The 21,558-nt window shown below is 37.9% G+C and overlaps 2 protein-coding genes and 1 pseudogene across 3 annotated transcripts; 1 reads left to right on the plus strand and 2 right to left on the minus strand.

Annotated features, from left to right (window-relative positions):
* Positions 1-15: 15 nt before the first annotated feature.
* LOC122047878 (scarecrow-like protein 9) lies at positions 16-3,305 on the minus strand. Of its 2 annotated transcripts, XM_042609399.1 has the most exons (3): positions 3,157-3,305; positions 269-2,694; positions 16-123 (listed from the first exon to the last, which is right to left on the minus strand). In XM_042609399.1, exons 2-3 carry the CDS (start codon positions 2,667-2,669, stop codon positions 44-46), a joined length of 2,481 nt encoding a protein of 826 aa, XP_042465333.1. In that variant the 5' UTR covers positions 2,670-2,694; positions 3,157-3,305; the 3' UTR covers positions 16-43. The 2 variants fall into 2 exon arrangements, with proteins under 2 accessions (XP_042465333.1, XP_042465334.1); XM_042609400.1 differs by having other exon boundaries at positions 122-2,694.
* On the plus strand, positions 2,673-15,587 carry LOC122048871 (annotated as a pseudogene).
* A 1,219-nt stretch (positions 15,588-16,806) lies between these two features.
* LOC122047882 (heat shock cognate 70 kDa protein-like) lies at positions 16,807-19,252 on the minus strand. Its single transcript, XM_042609405.1, has 2 exons — positions 18,919-19,252; positions 16,807-18,688 (listed from the first exon to the last, which is right to left on the minus strand). The coding sequence occupies exons 1-2, from the start codon at positions 19,133-19,135 to the stop codon at positions 16,962-16,964; spliced, it is 1,944 nt and encodes a 647-aa protein (XP_042465339.1). The 5' UTR covers positions 19,136-19,252; the 3' UTR covers positions 16,807-16,961.
* Between the last annotated feature and the right edge of the window lie 2,306 nt (positions 19,253-21,558).

Raw genomic sequence — 21,558 nt, forward strand, 5'->3', positions numbered from 1 at the left:
TAGAGGAAAATTACCTGAAAGAAAAACAAAATTTCCGTTTCAATCAGACATCGGCATCAATTGAAGGTTTCAGAACGACAACAATGAAAGTGAGCAAGTCTTTCATGTCAGAGAGTACAGAGACTGAAACCCAAATTCCTTCCATGAGTAAACAATACATGTAACTGCATTTACATCATTGGCTGAAGAAAATACGTGTGGGTTTTGATGAAATAAAGCTAATGAAAACTATTGGGTTTCCATGAGGATAAAGCATATATAATACGACCTTTCCACCCTTGCAGCATCCATTTGCTATCTTCGTCGACGACAAAGTCCTTGTTGTAGCAGGCCTTCACCTTATCTTTTGCTTTCTTCATGATATCTCGATTCACTGGGAGCTGCATAAACCCTGCCCTTAGATTCCTTACACCCCATTGCTTGTAGGTCTCTGGTCTCTCCAATCTTTCTGTGCCCTCACAAGCAATTATATTGAGAACCTCGCGGCCAAAGAGGACGTTTTCAATCAGCTGTCTTGACTCATGCTTCTGTACCACGTTAGTCTCAATCATGTCATACACGGAGGAGTAGTGGAACAGAGCTTCTCGGAAGCGTGTAACGAAGAATGGCACACTGTATGTGCCATTAACAATGCCATGAATGAAGACATCCGGATTCATTCTTCGTATATTGTTTAAGACCATGTCCCTTGGGTTATCTACTACCACTGTCTCATCCATGAGGCTCTTGAACCTGTACAAACAGTTCACAACCAACACCTCGTCGCTTTGGAGGTGGAGATCCTCTGCTCGAATGGTCTCCCACTTGGCTGATGCAATTGACCGATACTCAAATGGTATGCTAAAACTGCGAGCATAATCAGCTAAGCGGCGGCCAGTTTCATCAATCAGCTCTGCTGGACGGAACCCAGCAACAGGAGTATCAATGCCAGTAATGCGAACTTTGGGAGGCCTACCGCGATAAGAAAGGCGTTGCAAGAAACATGGCCATTGTAAACCATAGTATATACCAAAATCTATGATGTGCAACTTTGTCGCCTTCTCTGCCACATCTAGGATGGTCTGGGTGGAGAAAAAATGGGAAAGCTTCCTAAAAGGGCAGGCAGTTGTATAAAGCTGGTAAGCCTTCAGAACATCAGTAACAGAAAACCGTTTTGAAGTCAAGGAATGATAGATCTGGCTTCCTGTACCAGCAAGGCGAGCCTGGAGGCCATTGGCAAAGTAATGGGCTAGTCTCTCATTTGCATCTCCTTCTGGTGAAGAATGCTGTCTGATCTGCTTCAACATTTCATTTGCATTGCGAGGATCGTCTGCAGCCACAGCTTGAGCACAATGAATTAAGAGAGTGCTTAGGTCCACAACCTCCCTCTTTGATTGTTTCCTCCCTCGACTTTTCCCTGAACCGGATCCTTTTGAGTGACTGCTACGAGAAACTTTGTTTGCCTCATTCTGCAATTTCGTTTTAAGTTTATCAGCAGCATTTACACAAAGCTCCTCGGATAACAGAATCTCATCAAGCAAATCAGTGCGGCGAGAATCATCAGAGAAGATAGCTGATTGTTTATTACTCCTACCTGCCTCCAAATCCACATCCTGGCCATGTGGGTTTTTCTTGCCCCTAGATGAAGAAACTTGATTGTCATCAACTTTGTCCTCTTTTTTGGCCTCAACCACCTTTTTCCCTTTCGTTGGCACTTGCGGTAAGCGGAAATCATCTACCTCTAAATCAATCACCAGCTTATCGTTACTTGGAAGAAATTTCTGTCCTTCCTCGAATCCCTTTTGGAACTGTGAATCAGACTGGTTTTCGGCAAGGAAATCAGGAGATGGAAACATTGCTAGAATAGATTTCGCCATCCCATCTACTGTATCACCAAAGCTATTCTCCAAGAAAAGAGTAGATTGAAAACAATCACTATATACAACTGGGTTGATCTGTGACTGAGAAGACTCAGCATGCTCATCGTCCTTGGCTGTGCTGCCACTGCCAGTAGAGTTAGAATGGCGATCGTTGGTGTAATCATCAGGACCATCCGAAACATGGCCAGAAAATACCAGTGGCTTATGAATTGAAGTCGAGACTTTCTCATCTAAGATGTCATAAAATGGCTTCTCTACAGCTAAGAGAGCTGGGCTTTCTGAATAGGTATCAAATTTATCATCATTGCTCCCCTCCATGAGCATTTGCATATACCTGACAACAATATCTGAGAATTCAGAATCATCTGGTGAATCAACTGCGGCGCCTGAAGCCAGCGGTGGCACAAGGTGGGTGATTGGGTCAGAGACAGAGGGCAAAGAGCTGGGCTGCACACTTGTGAGGTCGACCAGCATACTCTGATTAGAAGACTGCAGTTGCCCTCCCAATTCTAAGCTGCTAAAAGCGTTCTCCTGACTGATGAGATTATCATAACAAAATTCCACATTTAGGAGGCTGCTAAACGAGGGCATGACAGTGGCACTGACGTTGGGCGCTGAAGGGGTTTGAAGAAATGTATCGTTAGGGAGGTCAATGACACTGTTTGGGATAGAGGCAATGGTGGCTGACGCCGACTGTGATGACTGCGGCCCTTTGACGTTGAAGCTATTTGCAGTGGATGGATCAGAAACGAACTGGTTATTATCAAATTCCTCTAATAGTGCTCGCAGATCTCCAATTCCACTGTCCATGGCTTGCGGATTCTCATTAGCAAGCCTGAAAGACGACTATCACAAGTCAATAAACCCTAATCGAACAACACTCTTCGCAGCAAATCACAGATACGGAAAAAATAGAGACTTTTACGAGTCAAATGCAAACTCCTACTAATGCATAAGAAATCTGGTGCACTTTTTTTTTTCAATTCCTAATTTTGAATAAGAAATCGTGTAAACTTAACAAAACCTAGAACCAAAAAAAAACGGAACTGAGATCGCCAAGCACCATCCAAATACCTCGATAAGCCAAGCGCAGACGAAACGGAAGTAGAAACAGCTAAGAGCTTAAAATAGCATTAAGATTTCTGGGGAACGCAAGCAATCGCATCTTTCAGAAACCAACCGATTGGGAATCAATGGGATCGCCGACAACTAGTCGAAACGAATCGACAACAACAAGAAAAAAAATCGAACTGATTCAAAGATGTCGACATAACCAAGGGGAGGGAGAAGGGCTTACCCTAAACCAGGCGCCGAAGAAGAACTCCACCAAAAGGGGCAATCTTCGTTGACTACTTCCTTTATCTGCTCCTCGCTTTATATACGTGTGAGACTGATAGAGCGATTCCGCGGACAAGGTTACAACAAAAGCCAGGGCACTAAAAACTGCAAGTTCAAAGCCAGATTACGATCCTGCCCTTCTCGGATCGATCGTCCACACGGCGGCCATCGTGAACGCGGAGTTGACCGGCGACTCGTCGTCACTCGGCGCCGACGAATGAGGCCAATGGAAGGATGAGGACAGATGGCTGGATCAAATTGGTGGTCGAAAAGATTTATATATTTATTGTCTATAAAATTATCAAAGTCGCCCCTTCATTATTATAAATTTGTTTTCCAACCCTCAAAATTGACATAGTCTTTTATAATATATTTTGTCTCATATGGAATTGTCACATCAACCATCCTTTAAATCGGGCTCACGAATATATAAAAAAAAAAGATAAATATATATACACAACTGAAAATACATAACTGAGACGCTTAATCTTACGTAATGATACTTTGAGAATTAAATCTTAAATTTTTCGACCATAAAATCATGCCCCAATTTGTGTTACTAATCTAAGTGCATCAGACATCAAGATATATATATTTTGTCTCGTGTCTTGATGTGTGATGCTTGTCGACTAGTAACACTGAATGGGAGCATACAAACAAAAAACGTACGAAATAAAATATTTGATGTCGTTATCAATTTTATATGTTTTTTAAAAAAACTATGACAATTTTTCTTACAGTAAAGTGTAGACGAATCGAATATGAGGAACAAATCTGAGGTTCAATTTACTAAAAATTTACTTACGTTGATCCAATACACATAACTTTAATTAGATAAAAATGATTTATTAAATTAAATGAACAAACTTAAATATATATTCAATTAATTAATATTTTGAATTAAATTTATCAACAACGTTTTTATTCATTAATAAAAATTATTATCAATGTGTTAAATAAATAAATTTATATTATCAATCTTAATAATTAATTAATTAAATTTAAAATATAAAAATTCTAAACAATAAGATAAATTTAAATTAAGAGTCCTATTTAAATGAATCAACTTCAAATCAAACTTATTAAAAAAAATCAAATTTAAATAATCATTTTAACAATGTAAGTTATTTTAAATTTGATTTGGCTTAATTATATTATGGAAGAAATTAATATCATAAAATTAGACTTGATTTGACATATTTATCGTAGTATGTATCTAAGCAAATATATATACTATATAATAATGATGGTAATAATAATATTTTGTATAATTTCAAATTTTTAACTTTTAATAAAATATTAGGCTTATTTCTATATACTTGGATGAAATTGTTAGAATTAATCTACTTTTGACTTATTGACAGTGCCACTATAAATCCTAATCATTATTGTCAGTGTGTCATAGCAACAATCAAATTCACTGTCGTCCTTATTTGACATTGTGGCATCTTCCTTTAACCTCAGACAACGACCGATCTTTCTCTTTGCTACCGTACGTATGATTTTATAGCTAATATAATTATATAGTTGGAAGAGTTATAATGATCATATAAGGGTATTGTAAGACGATGTTAATTAAAATTGATTAGAAATAAATTATTTATATTATAACAGTTATGATTTATAACTATTATAAGATGATGCTAACGCTTCCATAGATTGATATGGTTATGATTAACAAATATAACAATTATGATTTGTATATAGTATTATTATAATAAATCATGAGATCAATTTTTAATACATAAAAAATCCATCACAAGCCACCTGACTCTCATGCAAAAGGTTACAGTACTAAATAAAGTTTTTTTTTATGATTTATCTTCCTTCTATATTATCTTTTCCTTCTATAATATAATGTTCATGGGTGAGAGATAAAATGTTTATATTATAATAATATAATAACAGTTATGATATTGCAGTAGTTAGGATTTATAATTACTACATTAAAAATAAAAAAAATTAAAAATTACAATATGGATGAGACATCTTTCTGGTAAAAATAAAAAATAAATAAGGGACCATTTCAACAATAAAAAAAAGGACGTCCTCTTATTTGTTTTCCCCTTATTATATAAATTCCTAATCATGTGCCTCCAACCTTGCGTACCTCAAGCGATGACCGGTCTTCCTAATTCGAGTAGTAAACGTAAGACGGAAAATACATTTTACCTCTCCTCGCATGTCCTTCCGCGGAAGCCGTTTCCATCCGCGGAGATAAACGAGCCTAGTCCTCATGCTCGGCTCGGCTCGGCCTATCACGTCACCCTCATTAAACCGTTGACTTTGACCTGAGCTAATTTTGACTTTAGAAGCTGAAGAATCTTAAAAGGACAAACATGGTCCACGCGATCAATGTCTCCTTCATTTCCTCAATTTCGCTCTCTCTATTTAATGTCCCTTCAATGTTTTTTTAAATCTTCACAAAATTAAATGTTACAATATTAAATCACTTTCATGGTTCATTCAAAATTCTTTCTTAATCATTATTGATAAAACAAAAATGTTACAATATTAGGAAATTATTATATTCTATTATTATTTTTTATTTATTTACTTTTTGGAGAAATAACATGAGAGAAATGGTAAGAGATTAGGAGACATTCAAAATTGTTATTATGATTTTATATTTAGGGAATTATTATGAGAAAATGGCAAAAGATAAGGAAACATCATGATAATTATATTAAATTGGATATGCTTAATAATTTATATAAAAGATTAAGAAATCTTCCAAATGAGATTTTAGAATAATAGGATATGCTTGGGTTCATATATGTATAAGTCTATTTTTAAAAAATTAAAACAAAAAAAAATCATTTTTTAATTGGCTAACCCAGTCAATTTATTTTTGTATCTTTTATTTAATAATTGATATTTACATTTTCTATTATAAAAAAAGAAAAAGATATATTTTTTTTACTTTGGAAATATTCTTATTTCAATAATATTTATTAAAAATATAATCAATCATAATTGTTATAAAAATATTTAAATAATTTTAATTAAATTTAATAAAAAAATTATAAAATGTATTTTTTATATAATAATACTATTATATATAATAATTTTAATTAAATTAAAGTAATTTACTCTGTTTTAATTTCCTTTAACATTAGATTTTTTTCAAAATGAAAAATCTGATAAATATTTTTTAAAACATATTTAAAAAAATAAAGATCATTTTAGTTATAATAAACTCTTTTTTATTTTGTCTTTTATTTGTTTATAATATTTTCATGATATTTAATCTTACAGAAATTAATGAAAAAAATTCGGTGAAATGATCTTTTCTTTTTAAAATAGAAAGTTATATTAAATAGATAACTAAATACAAAAAAAAAAAGTGTATTTTGACGGCGTGGATCAGCCGTCGGCGGGGAGATGCGAAACAGCAAGCGCAGGCAGTGTGGGCCCGACGTGTTTGATGGGCCCACCATCACGTGCACAACAACACCAACCGCGGTGCCAACACCGCGTCACGGATCCGCTCACCGCCATCTCTGGCTTGAGGTTCGCTTCCTCCGGTCGGGAGAAAAGGATCCATCGTTACCAGCACCGGGCGGAGGTAACCCACGACGCTCAGATTCCGATTCGCCCCCGTCGTCGATCCGCCGATCGAGGGTGGGCGACCGGATCGATCCCTGCCGCCACTATGCAGTACCACGCCTACAACCGCCTGGGGAGCGGCGGCGGTGGCGGGGGCGGCGGTGGGGGCACGCCCTCGCCCCCGGCGTCGCCCCGGAGGTCGCCCAGGGTCTACCGCCGCGGCAGCGGGAAGGGGATTCTCGGTAGGGGCGGCGTCGGGCCGCAGGGCGGGCCCCGGGCCTTCCCGCAGCGGATGGTGTGGATGATTCTCTCCCTCCTCCTCCGGCGACAGGCGATCTTCCTGTTCGCGCCGTTGTTGTACGTATCCGCCATGCTCGTCTACATGGGCACTCTCTCCATCGACAGCGGGGTGCGCATAATCTCCCGCTCGCCTCCTGGTTCCGTATACCGGAGCCCTAGACTCTACGAGCGCCTCCGCCCCGACATGGATGCCGATAACTCCACCGACGGCGTAAGTTCCGGTGCCCTGACTTACCATCTTCTGCTTATTGTATTCTCAATTGATTTGGATCTGATTGCCTGTCTCCTTTTCTTACTTTCTTTGCCTTTGGGTCTTTGCATGAAGTTTCCATTTATCTTCGTTTAGATTCGTGGTATTGTCAAGTTTAGCATTAGATATGAGCTGATGCAATATCACTTGATCATCTGGAGAACCGGCTACGAACATATGCATCTCGATTGAGCATATGGAAGAGGAATTTCTCATACAGATTCTAGAATATCAATGTGGCTCTTTTACATGTTTCCTGGCTAAACCAAGTTCAACAAGCATTGTTTTTATTCCAATTTAAGTTCTTCTACACTAAGATCTACTTTTTATTGAGTTATTGTACAACTCCTGTGTGGCCATTAGGTTTAACAGATAATCTGTCTGAGTATTATGGTTGATTTTTTCAATTATAATCCCTAGAGAACAAATCAACAAATTGACATAAAAACAATTACTAAACAGATTGACATAGACGTTCCAAATTCTCCACCTTGCTGCATGTCACTAGTACTTGGATAGAAGTTCCCTCGGGATGGTCTAGTGGCTAGCATATGAGGTGCTCTGGGATTCGAATCTCGGCATAGCCGAGGTAAATGTCTCCCTCATGCATCAATCACTATTCCAAAGGCTAGTAGTCACCCGTGATTTACCTTCTCCGTGTTGGCCTTGGTACGGATTGGCGGGGGCACTCAGGCGAGCGCAGTCACCTTTTGCCAACTAGTACTTTGGATAGAGGTAGGCGCATGTGCTTGCCAACAGATTATAAGTAACGAAAGAATTGAAATATGACTAATAGTTTGGTGGCACTGAGATGTGTAGTGATTATTTTCTTTCTTTGTTTTGGTTGGAAGATCATTGTTGACATGGTGTTTTTATTTTTTGTATATTAATTATAAATAATATTTCTGTATATTATAACAATTCTGCTTATGAGGTTTGTGCCACTATTTTTTATTTGTTAGCATGGGATAATAGATTCAGAATGCCATTGTGTTCTTTTTATTATCACGCACAATAAAAATTGCACTCAGCTATGCTACACAATAATAGCATTTAGTTTCCTATAGCTGGTATATGAGTGTGTGATCTAATTGAAATTATTAAGCAATTGTAGTTTGACAAGGGAAGGTAGGAGCAGAAAAAGGGAAGTGGTATATATATAAAAGACACTTCTACTCTCTATGTGAGTTAAAATCTTTCGTGAGAGATAAATCAAGTGGTGTATAGTCAGCCACATCCATCAACACAAGGAATAGTAAAACAAAGTTGCCTTTTTTTAATCGACTTTTAACGTAGAAGATTGGTCTTTCCTTGTTACTTTAGAATGTTTCTGTAGTTTTCTTCTTTTACAATCTAAAGTGATTATGTTTTTATCAGTAGAATGAGCTAAAACATTTCTTAATGTGTAAATTTTATCAAGCTTTCATCTTCAGCAATTGAACTAGGTGTACTCTATTCTGTAGTTATCAGCTGTATGGAAACACTCTCACAGAGGTAGTGTGTGGCAACCCTGTGTAAAGACCTCTACGCATGGTACGTTCCTCACATAATCTCCTATTTTTCACCTCTATGCATGAATTTTGTTCATACGAAAAGGTCTCATTTTACAGGCATATATCATCAAAGAATTAATTACAATAAGGTTTATCTTTAGTTGTATATGAATTTTAGAAATTTAATGGCAAATGCTTAGGTACATCCAATGCATGAAAATGACTTCTATAACATGATGCCGATATTATAAACTTCTAAAAATTTATTCTTTTTATCTTAATGATGGCCGGGGATGAGACGCCTAGATCTGGAATTAAAATCCAAGCTCCTATCATAAAATAAATCTGCTAATTGTCTTAACATTGCCTTAACTTGAGCTCTCATGTATGATAAATCATTTGTTTGTTTGAAATAATCTCGGAAGAAGCCTCTTTTGAGAGTTACCTTTTTGCACACTCCAATTATATCTTGGAACATCCTTGAAAATTGAAATACCATGTGATAGGCTTTCTGAAATAAAAAATTGATGTTGTGAGCTTTTTTACAACATAATGAGTTCTTTGTCTAATATGAAATAATTTTTTCGAATTTGGCATATTCCATACTTTAAATTGCAACTATTACTCTTGATATTAATAACTCAAATCCAAAAATCTTTTATGCTTGACATATCATAAAAGAGAAATCACCTTGATGAAAAATATAATTAGCAACCAAAGGATTTTAAAGAACCTTTATGTACTGGGTTGATGGCCAGTTTATACAAATTGAGGTTCAATGATCATCAAGTTCATTTGATGCTTGCATTTGGATAGTGATCAATGTTATACTGTCCATCCTATCCGATTGGTCATTTCCCCTGAAGCTGGTTAATCTATACATCATGACAATACGTTTGACTCTCCTTTTTCCTAGCACTCCCTTTGACATTGTACTGTTTTTATTTCAACCTACGTGTACACCCTTTAAAGTCATTCTTGTTTAAGATGTCCTGCCTTCTGAAAATAGGCATACTCTGTCAGCTATGTATCATACATGGGCCACAAACCTCATGGTTTTCCTTAATTGATGCTTGCAAGTTTTCTGAGTATGACAAATGTTTTACATTTTTTTCTATTCAAGGACTTGATTGATTTGTTGCTCTTTGTCAAGATGCTTCTTCAACATATTTAATTTATACTCAGAGATCTTTTAGTTTTATATTTGCAGGCTTGCCTGATTCAAATGGTTATATTTATGTTGAGGCAAATGGTGGCTTGAATCAGCAAAGGACATCGGTTGTTTGCTTTCTTTTTTTATAATCAACATTCTCGTTGTTTTTTAATTTTTTTTATAAAACAGAAAATTACAGTTATTTGGGCTTTTATTCATACCTTTTATACTCTTTTACAGATATGCAATGCGGTGGCAGTAGCAGGATATCTGAATGCAACACTTATTATTCCGAATTTTCACTATCACAGCATTTGGAGAGATCCTAGGTTATTATCAATATTGCTACTTCTCAAATATTTATAGTTTAATTCTGATTCTTATTTTTTATTTTTAATTCATTATCACATGCATCATCCATGATATGAGCAAAGTGAAGGCTTTGTTCTCTTCTGAGCACTTGTTAATAACACATACTTAGGTTGCATTAATCCTTTGCCACAATCAGGCGAATCTTTTCTTATACGGTTTCTGCCTTATGTCACACTTAATGTAGTTTGGTTCTGGCTTAGAAAGAAGATCTAGCATTCTGGACACACAAGTAGGATTAAGTGGATAACACATACTGCATCTCGTACACGGAACCTTGAGTATTATTTGTTTACTCAGCAGTGAGATTAATTTGAAATTATGACTAATATTTACAATTCAAAATTCAACTTATTGTTGCTGTTTGAAACTGTTTGCCGTTACCAGTGTTCAAGCTGGCCAAATATTTGTTATATTGCTTGACATATCCGACAATTGGTGCAGCAAATTCGATGACATCTATGATAAGGATCACTTCATCAACACTCTGAAAAATGATGTACGAATAGTTGACAACGTTCCAGAGTTCATAATGGATCGGTTTGGTCACAACATGAGCAATGTCTTCAACTTCAAGATAAAAGCTTGGTCCTCGATTCAATACTACAAGGATAATGTTCTTCCTAAATTGATTGAGGAAAGGTGAGCCCTATAGCTTATTATGTCTTTCCATAATCACATATTAGCATTCAAAACTTCCTCCTTTTTTGTTTTAAGTGTGGCAAGAACTCTCTTTTAGGATCTCATCACCCAAGAATTATTAGTGTTAAGGTGATGCCATACTAAACAACTGTTAATAAGATTTTTGTAGTTTTTCTATCTAACGAGACATGGCATAGGTCAATTTTGATGTTATTTATAAGAATTGGATGGGCATCTTGTTTTTGCGGTAGATATAGAGATAGATTGGAATTTTTAAACCTTGAATGTATATGAGAAATTGTGTAAACAATGTAAATAACATTTAAAGCCCTTAAAAAAAATAATTTGATAGAAGTTGCTAAAAATCCTAAGAAGTATGCACATTATATATCATTAAATATATAATACATAATAGCAATTAATAAACAACATAATTCATACGATCAGATTATTAGGACATTACGTTGGTGCAGTTTTCGATCCTACACATTATATGTTCTCATGGCTCTAGTAATATCCAATTAATATTATCAAATCATTATTTATAATCAAATCATAATACTATTTAATTAATAAATAATTTTAGATTGGTAATATATGCCTTATATTCCCAATTTAATTATGGCACTGTATTAGGGGTGTGTTTAATTTGAGCTTGGTTGACGGCCTACACCTAAAATGAACCAAATTAAACTGAAAAGAATTTACTTAGAACCAAGTGTCCAATCGAGTCTTAATCTTAGTATATGATTTGAGCTTTATTAAATCAGTTTGAGAGGTCAATGAGTCACTGCCAATCTATCTGTTTCTTTTTTAAATTGTAGTACTAATTTGATTTCTATTTAAATCGAGATCACTATTGATCAGGAGAAAGCAATCCTCCTTTTATCAATAATGACCAGGGAGTGCCTGTGAGGTGCTGGGTTTTCCTCGAGCTTGTGATGGATCACAAACAGTGACAAGGCTGAGCCAAGAATCATGTGTTTGATAGAATGGCTGCTGCTTTTGTCATTTAAGAGTTTGATAGAGTGGCTGCTCCTCTTGGCATTTGAGTAGTGGCTTGTGTTTGAGATTGAGGCGGTGATCCGATCAATGGGTGAATGATGACAAGATTGAGCAATTGATGAGCAACTTCTTCAAATGGGAGTTAAAGAAAAATTTGCTAGTCAATTTCTTTAATCCCTAGCCATTTTTTAAGATTCCTTTCACATGTTCAATTTCTTGTGAATGTTAAGATTGTCCTTTACCAGCCCCAACCCAATTGGTCTGGTTTCGATAGGATCAAGCAACCTTGTCAACCTTGAACAGTAGGGTAGGACATATCATGACAGTTAGTTGAAGTTCTCTAGTAGTTCAGAAGATCAATCCATCAATTGATTAATGAGTAGTTTACTTAATCTTAATTAATTTATATTTATTTTGAAATGAAAAGCTACCTAATCTTGTATAGAAGTGCAGTATTTGTTATAAATTGTGATATTATTCTTTGCATAAAAGCTATCATTCATTGTACGTATTCTTCTAGTGCATTAAGGTATATTGATAGATGTGGTGTCACAAATTACATAGTTAATAGTTAGTTATTCTTGTATATCATTTAAGTACTTTGGTACATGAGTTTTACAAGTCTTCAATAGCTATACTTCCATGATTACTCAAATAATTTATTTTACTATTGAATCAGGCTCATACGGATATCTCCTTTTGCAAATCGGTTATCATTTGATGCCCCTCCTGCAGTTCAGCGCTTAAGATGCTTGGCAAATTTTGAAGCGTTGCAATTTTCAAATCCTATTGCAAATTTATCTGAAAAATTAGTCTCTCGAATGAAAAAACACAGTAAAGATACTAACGGGAGATATATTGCAGTGCATCTACGTTTTGAAGAGGTTATATAGCTTAAGTAATATTGTATTCTTAAATTATACTGTAGTTGATTCCCTAAAGCTGAATGTACTTTGTATCTTGTGCAGGATATGGTTGCATTCTCTTGTTGCATATTTGATGGTGGTGAAGAAGAGAAACAAGACATGGATGCTGCAAGAGAGAGAGGCTGGAGAGGAAAATTTACTAAACCAGGTCGTGTTATTCGACCTGGGGCAATTAGAATAAATGGAAAATGCCCACTAACACCTTTGGAGGTATCCCCTTATTTAATTTTATTATATTGGGAAGATTATGTTGTTTGAATGATATCATGATCTCACATTGCAGAAATGGTTATGTCGTACCTTATATTCCTTTATATGGGCTATAATTCATCGCTTATAACACTGCCTTCTTTTTTTACGGTGTTCTTTTGGATATGAAGAATGCGATGTTTTTTGTTATTAATAAGATGATTTTATGTAAATAAATTAGAATCTGCTCCTGTCAAGAAAGAGTTTGCCCCTTTTTTTTTAATTGCATGTTTACATAAGAGCAAGCTAGCTGCAACTTTAGGTGCCTGTGGTTCTAATGATTGGTTGCTTTAGTGAGCAATAAATGTGTATGAATTAATTGCTCAGATTTTGAAAATAGAGATTGATGACAGATTGATCTTTTTACTGGGTTGCTGTAGCTTAAGAGAAGTTCAATAAAATAGCAGAGCTTTAAACTGTTAGAGGCTTAACATTGATGCTTGAATCTAGATGTATTCCAATTGATTTTAGAATAGCATATTTGATCCACGTCCTTTTCAAATAGTTGTACCTGAGTCCAAGTAACATAGTATGCATTATTTTATTTTTCATTCGTGTCCTTTCAAATGTATTCTAGGTTTTCCTTCCTGGCTTGAGTCTTCCATTAATCAGAATCCTATTTTTACCATTCTTGATGTCTAAACATTTAATTCTGGTTTCTGTAACTCCTAAGCACAATAATGCACTCTTTAATACTTCCACTTATTATTTCACTTGAAATTAGGTTGGTTTGATGCTTAGAAGCATGGGCTTCTCTAATGATACTGCCATTTATTTGGCTTCTGGGAAAATCTATAAAGCTGAAAAGACCATGGCTCCCCTCCTTGAAATGTTTCCCCTTTTACAAACTAAAGAAACATTGGCATCAGCTGAGGAGCTAGCCCCATTTAAGGTATTATTTTATTCTTGAAAAGATCCCCACATTATAGTTTGTGGCTTGTCTTCGATTAGTTTTTAATTGGCCATTTTTGCAGAACTATTCCTCCAGAATGGCTGCGTTAGACTACTCAGTGTGTCTTCACAGCGAAGTGTTTGTGACTACTCAAGGTGGAAATTTTCCTCATTTTCTGATTGGCCATCGGAGATACATGTACGGTGGACACTCTAAGACCATCAAACCTGACAAGAGAAAATTGGCATTATTATTCGATAATCAGAATATGGGGTATGTATATTCATGTTGCTACTATCAAGCTTGCATTTGCAATATTTTATCTCCAATGGTTGGTTGTATGGCTTATTTCTTTGGTAGTTACTTCATTTACATGTTCAATTATTTTATTCGGTTAAGTTCTGAAGTTTGCTCACTTATTTTTTGTGCTAGTGTTCATGTTTTTTGTTTAAATTCACAATTTAAGGAAACGACATCTTGGAGTGTTTATCCTGTAGCTAGTTTTACCCAATAGATTCTAAACTCAAATGATGGCATGGTTTTGTAACTCAAACCATAGTTTATATTGGAAATCCAGATTTCGTCTTGAGAGTTTTTTTATCAAACACTGATAGCATTTCAGTAAAATATCGGGAATTTACATGAATGTATAAAACTAACGGTACCCCTTCCCTCAACATTTTCCAATTCATTATATTTTTTAATGCAATATTTTCTTTCCACTACTGGAACAGGTGGAAATCTTTGAAACGACAAATGCTTAATATGCGAGCTCACAGTGACGCCAAGGGAATCGAAATGAAAAGATCAACTGATTCAATATTCAGTTTCCCTTGCCCTGACTGTATGTGCCATGCAAACAAAACAGAAAATGCAAAACCATCATCAGCTCGGTAGTATGAGATCAGAGAATTTTGGCTAACATTTGTTGCGATTCACCTGCTATCAGAATGGGTGCATCCTTCATTCTTTCATTTGCCTCTTCTGGGAGTGCTGTTATTTCCAAGTCTCGATTACCCGAGCTCGTAGATACTATTCTTATAGCCTGGGCATACTTTGAATAGCCGAATAGTGATTGAAGATGGTGGTAGCCCATTCGTTGTTGCCCGGGTGCTGACGGACAATTTTAACTGCGAATGCCACTCTCTGCGCCTGGAAGTAGTCTGTCCTAGCTATTCAGTTGCTTGTCTGTCGGCAGAGGCTTGTACATTAGTCAATTCTTTTCGCAAACTGGAGATTCATCGAGCAATTTGATATGTAGCTCGAATTCACCCCACCGACACTTGGCCATTCGTCTGTTGGCAACCACAGTAATTCGCCTTTAGGGTTTATCTTCTTCACCCCAGAGTGTGGGGGGCGTTTATTATTCATTTGTTCGATTAGTTTCTCAATTTTGATACTAATGCTGCTGTAGCATTGGTGTTCCGTGGTCGCCATTTTTCTTTTCTTCTTCTTCTTGTGTCACACTCTTGTTTTTGATCGTCAAATTATTCTTATTTTTCCCTGATGTACAGATTGCTCTTGTACTTTACTGAGAAAAGTAAAGATTATATGCCTCACTATATTGTGGATTCATTTTTTTTCCTGTCAACTTGAAAGTGGACTGTGAGATCATCTTCAATTTTTGCCCTGATATCTCAGCATAATCACCATTTATCTCCGAAAATAGAAAATTTTAAAAATAAAATGCTTATCCCTTAGCAAACTAGTTGTGCTTCAGGAATCCTGTGATCTCGGGACGATCTAGTGGTTAGCGTATGAAGTATTATCATTATAAGATCTGAGATTCGAATCTTGGTAAAGTCAAGGTAAATACTTCTTTTATGTGTTAGTCACTATTTTAAAAGTTAGTAACCGTCCATGATTTAACTCTGAGATGGATTAACGGGAGTATTGGGGATGAGAACATATTCACCTTTTGTCATCAGGGATCCTCTGACCTCAGTTTTTGTTGGCTTGTTCAGACCCGTCTTTCTTAAATCTTGCATCAAAATGTCTCATTCCACTTCCCTACATGGCCAATGAAGCCGATTAAGTATAGTAGGACTATTGATTTGGATGGAGCCCACTTTTAAATTGATAGGGTCCATCCAAATCAAGGGCCTATAATAATGGACCATCCCCTGGTCCGTAAATTACGGACCAGAGGATCTGTCCTCAATTAAGTGCCCCTACATAGGACTATAAATTTGAACTAGACTATATAATATTCAAATTTATTTGATGAGAAATGATGAAGTCGAATGATTGTTGAAAATTTGATTTCATTCTAATCAGCTGACACTTTGTTTAAACTAGACTTGAACTTTGTTGGTTTAAATGTTATCAAAAATTCAAATTTATTTAAAAAATTTTTATTTTAAAATTGATTGATTGTAGCAAATTTATTTATTTTTAAAAAAAAATATTTATTTGTTAAGAGAAACATAATTCATAAATTTTATTTATAAATATTATTTATGAATAATTTATAATATCTGTTCATGAATTTTAATAAATTATTTAAATTTATTTATTTAATTAACATTGAACATAAATATACACTTATCACGTAAGTCACTGATGCATCAAAAATATTAATCGGGCAAAACTGAACACTTAAATTATCAAAATAATAAAAACAAATTCCATTTATCTTCAGGCAACACTTAGTAATGTGTTTTTAGCATGCCAAGTGAATCGAATCAAACAAATGTCATCCTCCATGAACTTAAATTAGGATTCATGAACCATGAAAATCATAGAGAGAATCTTAATAAAATTGAATAAAATGTGAAACTCTTATAAAACTCCAATTTTTATTTCCAAAAGCATCGGGTCACTTGAGTAAAAGCAAACATAACAACCGTCGTCAACCCAAACATTTGAGACTTACATCGATAACAAAACAAGTAACCAACCACAACATAACAAGTTTGATAGGGATGGCATGCTAATTAATCGACTTCCTCGATCTTTGGCCCCGCGCCGCCGCTACTACCGGCCGTCGGGATGTCTTCGTCCATGCCCATACCGCCGCCGCCCTGATACATCTTGGCGATGATGGGGTTGCAGATGCCTTCGAGTTCCTTCATTTTGTCCTCAAATTCATCGGCCTCTGCCAGCTGATTCCCCTCCAACCAGCTGATCGCCTTGTCGATGGCGTCCTCGATCTTCTTCTTGTCGTCCGCCGGCAGCTTGGCGCCGATCTTCTCGTCTTTGATGGTGTTCCTCATGTTGTAAGCGTAGTTCTCGAGGGCGTTCTTGGCCTCCACCTTCTTCTTATGCTCCTCGTCCTCGGCCTTGTACTTCTCCGCCTCGTGCACCATCTTCTCGATATCTTCCTTGCTCAGCCTGCCCTTGTCGTTGGTGATGGTGATCTTGTTCTTCTGCCCGGTGGTCTTGTCCTCGGCTGAGACGTTGAGGATACCGTTGGCGTCGATGTCGAAGCAGACGTTGATCTGAGGGACGCCTCTCGGCGCTGGAGGGATGCCGGAGAGCTCGAATTTGCCGAGCAAGTTGTTGTCTTTGGTCCGGGCCCTCTCGCCCTCGTAGACCTGGATCAGGACGCCGGGCTGATTGTCGGAGTAGGTGGAGAAAATTTGCTCCTTCTTGGTGGGGATCGTCGTGTTCCTCGGGATCAAGACGGTCATGACTCCCCCGGCGGTCTCCAAACCGAGCGAGAGAGGCGTGACATCGAGCAGGAGAAGGTCCTGCACCTTCTCGTTTCCCTCGCCGCTAAGAATCGCCGCTTGGACGGCGGCGCCATAGGCAACGGCCTCGTCCGGGTTAATGCTCTTGCAGAGCTCTTTGCCGTTGAAGAAGTCCTGGAGCAGCTGTTGAACTTTAGGAATCCTCGTCGATCCGCCGACGAGCACGACGTCGTGGACGTTACTCTTGTCCATCTTTGCATCCCTCAAGCACTTCTCGACTGGCTCCATACACTTCCTGAACAGGTCCATGTTGAGCTCCTCAAATCGAGCTCGGGTGATCGTGGAGTAGAAGTCGATGCCCTCGTACAGGGAATCGATCTCGATGGTGGTCTGCGCGGTGGAGGAGAGAGTCCTCTTGGCCCTCTCGCAGGCCGTTCTGAGCCGCCGCAGAGCCCTTGGATTTCCGCTGATGTCCTTTTTGTGCTTCCTCTTGAATTCCTGCACGAAGTGGTTCACCATCCTATTGTCGAAATCCTCGCCGCCAAGATGGGTGTCTCCGGCGGTGGCTTTCACTTCGAAGATGCCCTCTTCGATGGTGAGAAGAGAGACATCGAAAGTGCCACCACCGAGATCAAAGATCAGCACGTTCTTCTCGCCGGAACTGCTCCCCTTCTTGTCGAGGCCGTAGGCAATAGCCGCGGCAGTAGGCTCGTTGATGATTCGCATGACGTTAAGGCCGGAGATGACTCCGGCGTCCTTGGTGGCCTGCCTCTGCGAGTCGTTGAAGTAAGCCGGGACGGTCACCACGGCGTTTTTCACGGTGGTTCCCAGATACGCTTCTGCGATCTCCTTCATCTTGTTGAGCACCATGGAGGATATCTCCTCCGCCGAAAACTGCTTCTCCTCGCCTTTGTACTGGACTACGATCATGGGCTTGTCGCCGGGGCCGGCGATCACCTTGAATGGCCATAGCTTGATGTCACTCTGAACCGAGGGATCACTGTAGCGCCTCCCAATCAAACGCTTTGCATCTGTGGAAACCAAAAGTCACATCGAATTAAGTTAAAAATCATTTCAGCACACCCCAACCAAATCAAAACACGCAAAATTCAAGACTCTAAACCGAAATCACAGTACAAATACTAATTAGGCTGATCTTCAGTAAAATCTGGGGCAACAAAGAGCTCAATTCAAATCAAACAAATAAATCATCGACACTCCTTAAACAAAAGGAGCAGAAGAGGGCAAATCCAGCACTTACCGAAGACAGTATTAGTAGGGTTCATGGCGACCTGGTTCTTGGCGGCGTCGCCGATCAGGCGCTCGGTGTCGGTGAAACCGACGTAGGAAGGGGTGGTGCGGTTGCCCTGGTCATTAGCGATGATCTCCACCCGGTCGTGCTGCCACACCCCGACGCACGAATAGGTGGTTCCCAGATCAATTCCGATCGCCGGACCTTCGCCCTTTACGCCGGCCATTGCTTTGCAAATCGAAATCGGAAAGCTCTTTCTGCTGCTTCTTTCTCTTACGGAACGAATCGAATCTCAAATCTCACACTATTGCTGGATGATGCACAGAGAGAGGCCAGGGGCTTTATATAGAATTTAGCCGGTAACTCTGGAAGCTTCCGTCGGGCATTCGTGGCCGTTTGATTCATTAATGATCGGAGTTTGGACGGTAACGGATGATCCCGCTGGCCATCTCTCGCTACTTCGAGAACCCTCCAGCCATTTCTCAACAGTTCGCGTCCGCACGAGAAAATTCCACTATATATAATTTATGTTCCTTTTAAATTTCATTCCGTTACATGCGTATTCGACTATATAGTTAATAAGCTAAATTAATGAGGGGCAAAATGATATTTGTTTGGGGAGCAAAATGACATTGTTTAAACTATGAGAAGTCGTTTAAAACTTCACTTGCTTACGTAAGCAATCGAGTTTCCCTCCTCCTGCCCGATTTCCTTTCTCGATGTTGACGATAGCCGGAAACGGCAGCTGTTAGCCTCCTTGGCGCTGTCGGCGAGTTTGATGGGGGCGATGACGGCGAGGGGGGTGGGCAGGTGCTCCGCTGGCGATCCAGACCCCTCCATTGACATGCAAGCGTGCTTCTCCGTCGCGCTCGGGCTCGCCGGTTTCGGCTTCCTCGCCCTCTCCGCCGTCGTCTCCGGCTTCTGCATCGCTTCCTTCGTCCTCACCGGCTCCCGCATCCCCCTCCCGTGAGCCGCGCGTCCGCCGTCGATGTTTCTCGGTGCGAATCTTAAAGCGCAGCGACTCCGTCTCCACGCGCCGACGTACGAAATGCAACGCAGGTTACGCGTAAAGCAGCCAGGAACACAGACACGGTTGGTCTTGATATGAATAGACTCGAACCGATTAGATCGGACCGGAAATGGGTCGAACAGGATGGGATCGGCTCGCGGTTTGTGCTGGGTTTTGCAACAGCGGCCGCAATTTGTTACAACTTTGCAGACGTTTTTTTGAAAAAAATTCAAAAACATTGGGAAAATAAATACATTTGCTATCTCAACGATCTTCTAATATCAGTTTCATTATATGGAGAGATACACAGATTATAAATGTATGGTGCGATTATCTTTATTCGGAGTTTTCATTGGTGAGTTGGCTTCCCATAGTGAGAGAGAGACTTGTCCGTCAAACGACGAAGCGACTCCGTGCGAATCCGCTCCATTGTCAGAATTTTTTTTTAATTATTTTTTTATATTTGTTACTAAAAAAACACAAGTAATGATGATATTGAGCATTAAAGAGATGTTAAACATGAGCAGAAATCTTCTTGTCTACTTTTTTATCGGATTAAGTCATGATCTATTACAATGATTGGAGGGATTCAATAATCTTCATTTACTAAATAAGTAAGGATCATTAAATCTTTCCAATCATTACCCTAGTTCAGGAGCAAATCAAGACAGATGAGACCAGAGGATCCTGATTAAATAATGGCTAATTTGATAGTTGTTGTTTAAAGTTTAATTTTTTAAAAATTTTTAATTAAAAAAATTATAAATACATCATGAACTTTTAATTTTTTATTCATCTCTTCCCTTTCTATTTGATTCATCTTTTCATTCTCTATTTATATTTGAGATTGTCTTCAAATATGTAAAAAAAAAATATTTCTTAAAATGTCCGCATTTTTCTAAACTATGATGTTTAATATCCTCAATTTTTTTTCTCTCATATGTAATACTGTTTAAATTTTTAAAATATTTCATAGGTTTTATAAGGTCTTTCAAATTTTTAAAGTTCTTAAAAAAATTTTCTTCCCTTTTAGAGTAACGTTGTCCCGACTTCATTTGACAAGTATTCATACCTAGATTGGTCAGTTATGAGCAATCAATTTGGGATGTTTTCTATGTCTTTCGTATTTTTACCTCCTAAACTTCCAACCATGTTTTCAAATGAAGCAAGAAGACTACTATCGACTTATCTATCAGCGACAAAGAACCTCTAACGTCATTGTCTATTTTAACATCTCAGTGGACACTAAGAGTGTGAGTTGAACCGGAGAAAAATGATTCAAAACGAAGATTTGGTCTCTTAATGAAGACATGGTCTTTGCGAAGTCATGGGCAACTATCAACACTGACGTAGTTATTGGTAATGACCAGAAAGATCAAACTTTTTGAAAACGTATAGCTAATTACTACATCAAGCATTGAAACTATAAAGAGAAGCTATCAGGTGCTAAAATCACATTACTATAAGTTTGTGCTAATGGTAAATGAATTTTCTGCTACTTATAATAATTTGTATATTCATCGTCAAAGCAGATGGAGTGCCGAGAATGTGTTGGAGAACACATTAAATATATAGAAAGTCAACAATAAAAATAAGGATTTCAAGTATATGCATGTGTGGAGGATTCTCAAATAGTATGA

The sequence above is a fragment of the Zingiber officinale genome, chromosome 2B (genome assembly GCF_018446385.1).
Source record: "Zingiber officinale cultivar Zhangliang chromosome 2B, Zo_v1.1, whole genome shotgun sequence".
Lineage (NCBI taxonomy): Eukaryota > Viridiplantae > Streptophyta > Magnoliopsida > Zingiberales > Zingiberaceae > Zingiber > Zingiber officinale.

Excerpts from the sequence above, each read along its gene's own strand:
- LOC122047878 (XM_042609399.1), bottom strand. The coding sequence starts at position 2,669 with ATGGACAGTGGAATTGGAGATCTGCGAGCACTATTAGAGGAATTTGAT. Across the intron at positions 124-268 it reads GATGCTGCAAGGGTGGAAAG|TCTCTGTACTCTCTGACATG; the intron begins GTCGTATTATAT and ends TTTGGGTTTCAG.
- LOC122047882 (XM_042609405.1), bottom strand. The coding sequence starts at position 19,135 with ATGGCCGGCGTAAAGGGCGAAGGTCCGGCGATCGGAATTGATCTGGGA. Across the intron at positions 18,689-18,918 it reads CCCTACTAATACTGTCTTCG|ATGCAAAGCGTTTGATTGGG; the intron begins GTAAGTGCTGGA and ends TGGTTTCCACAG.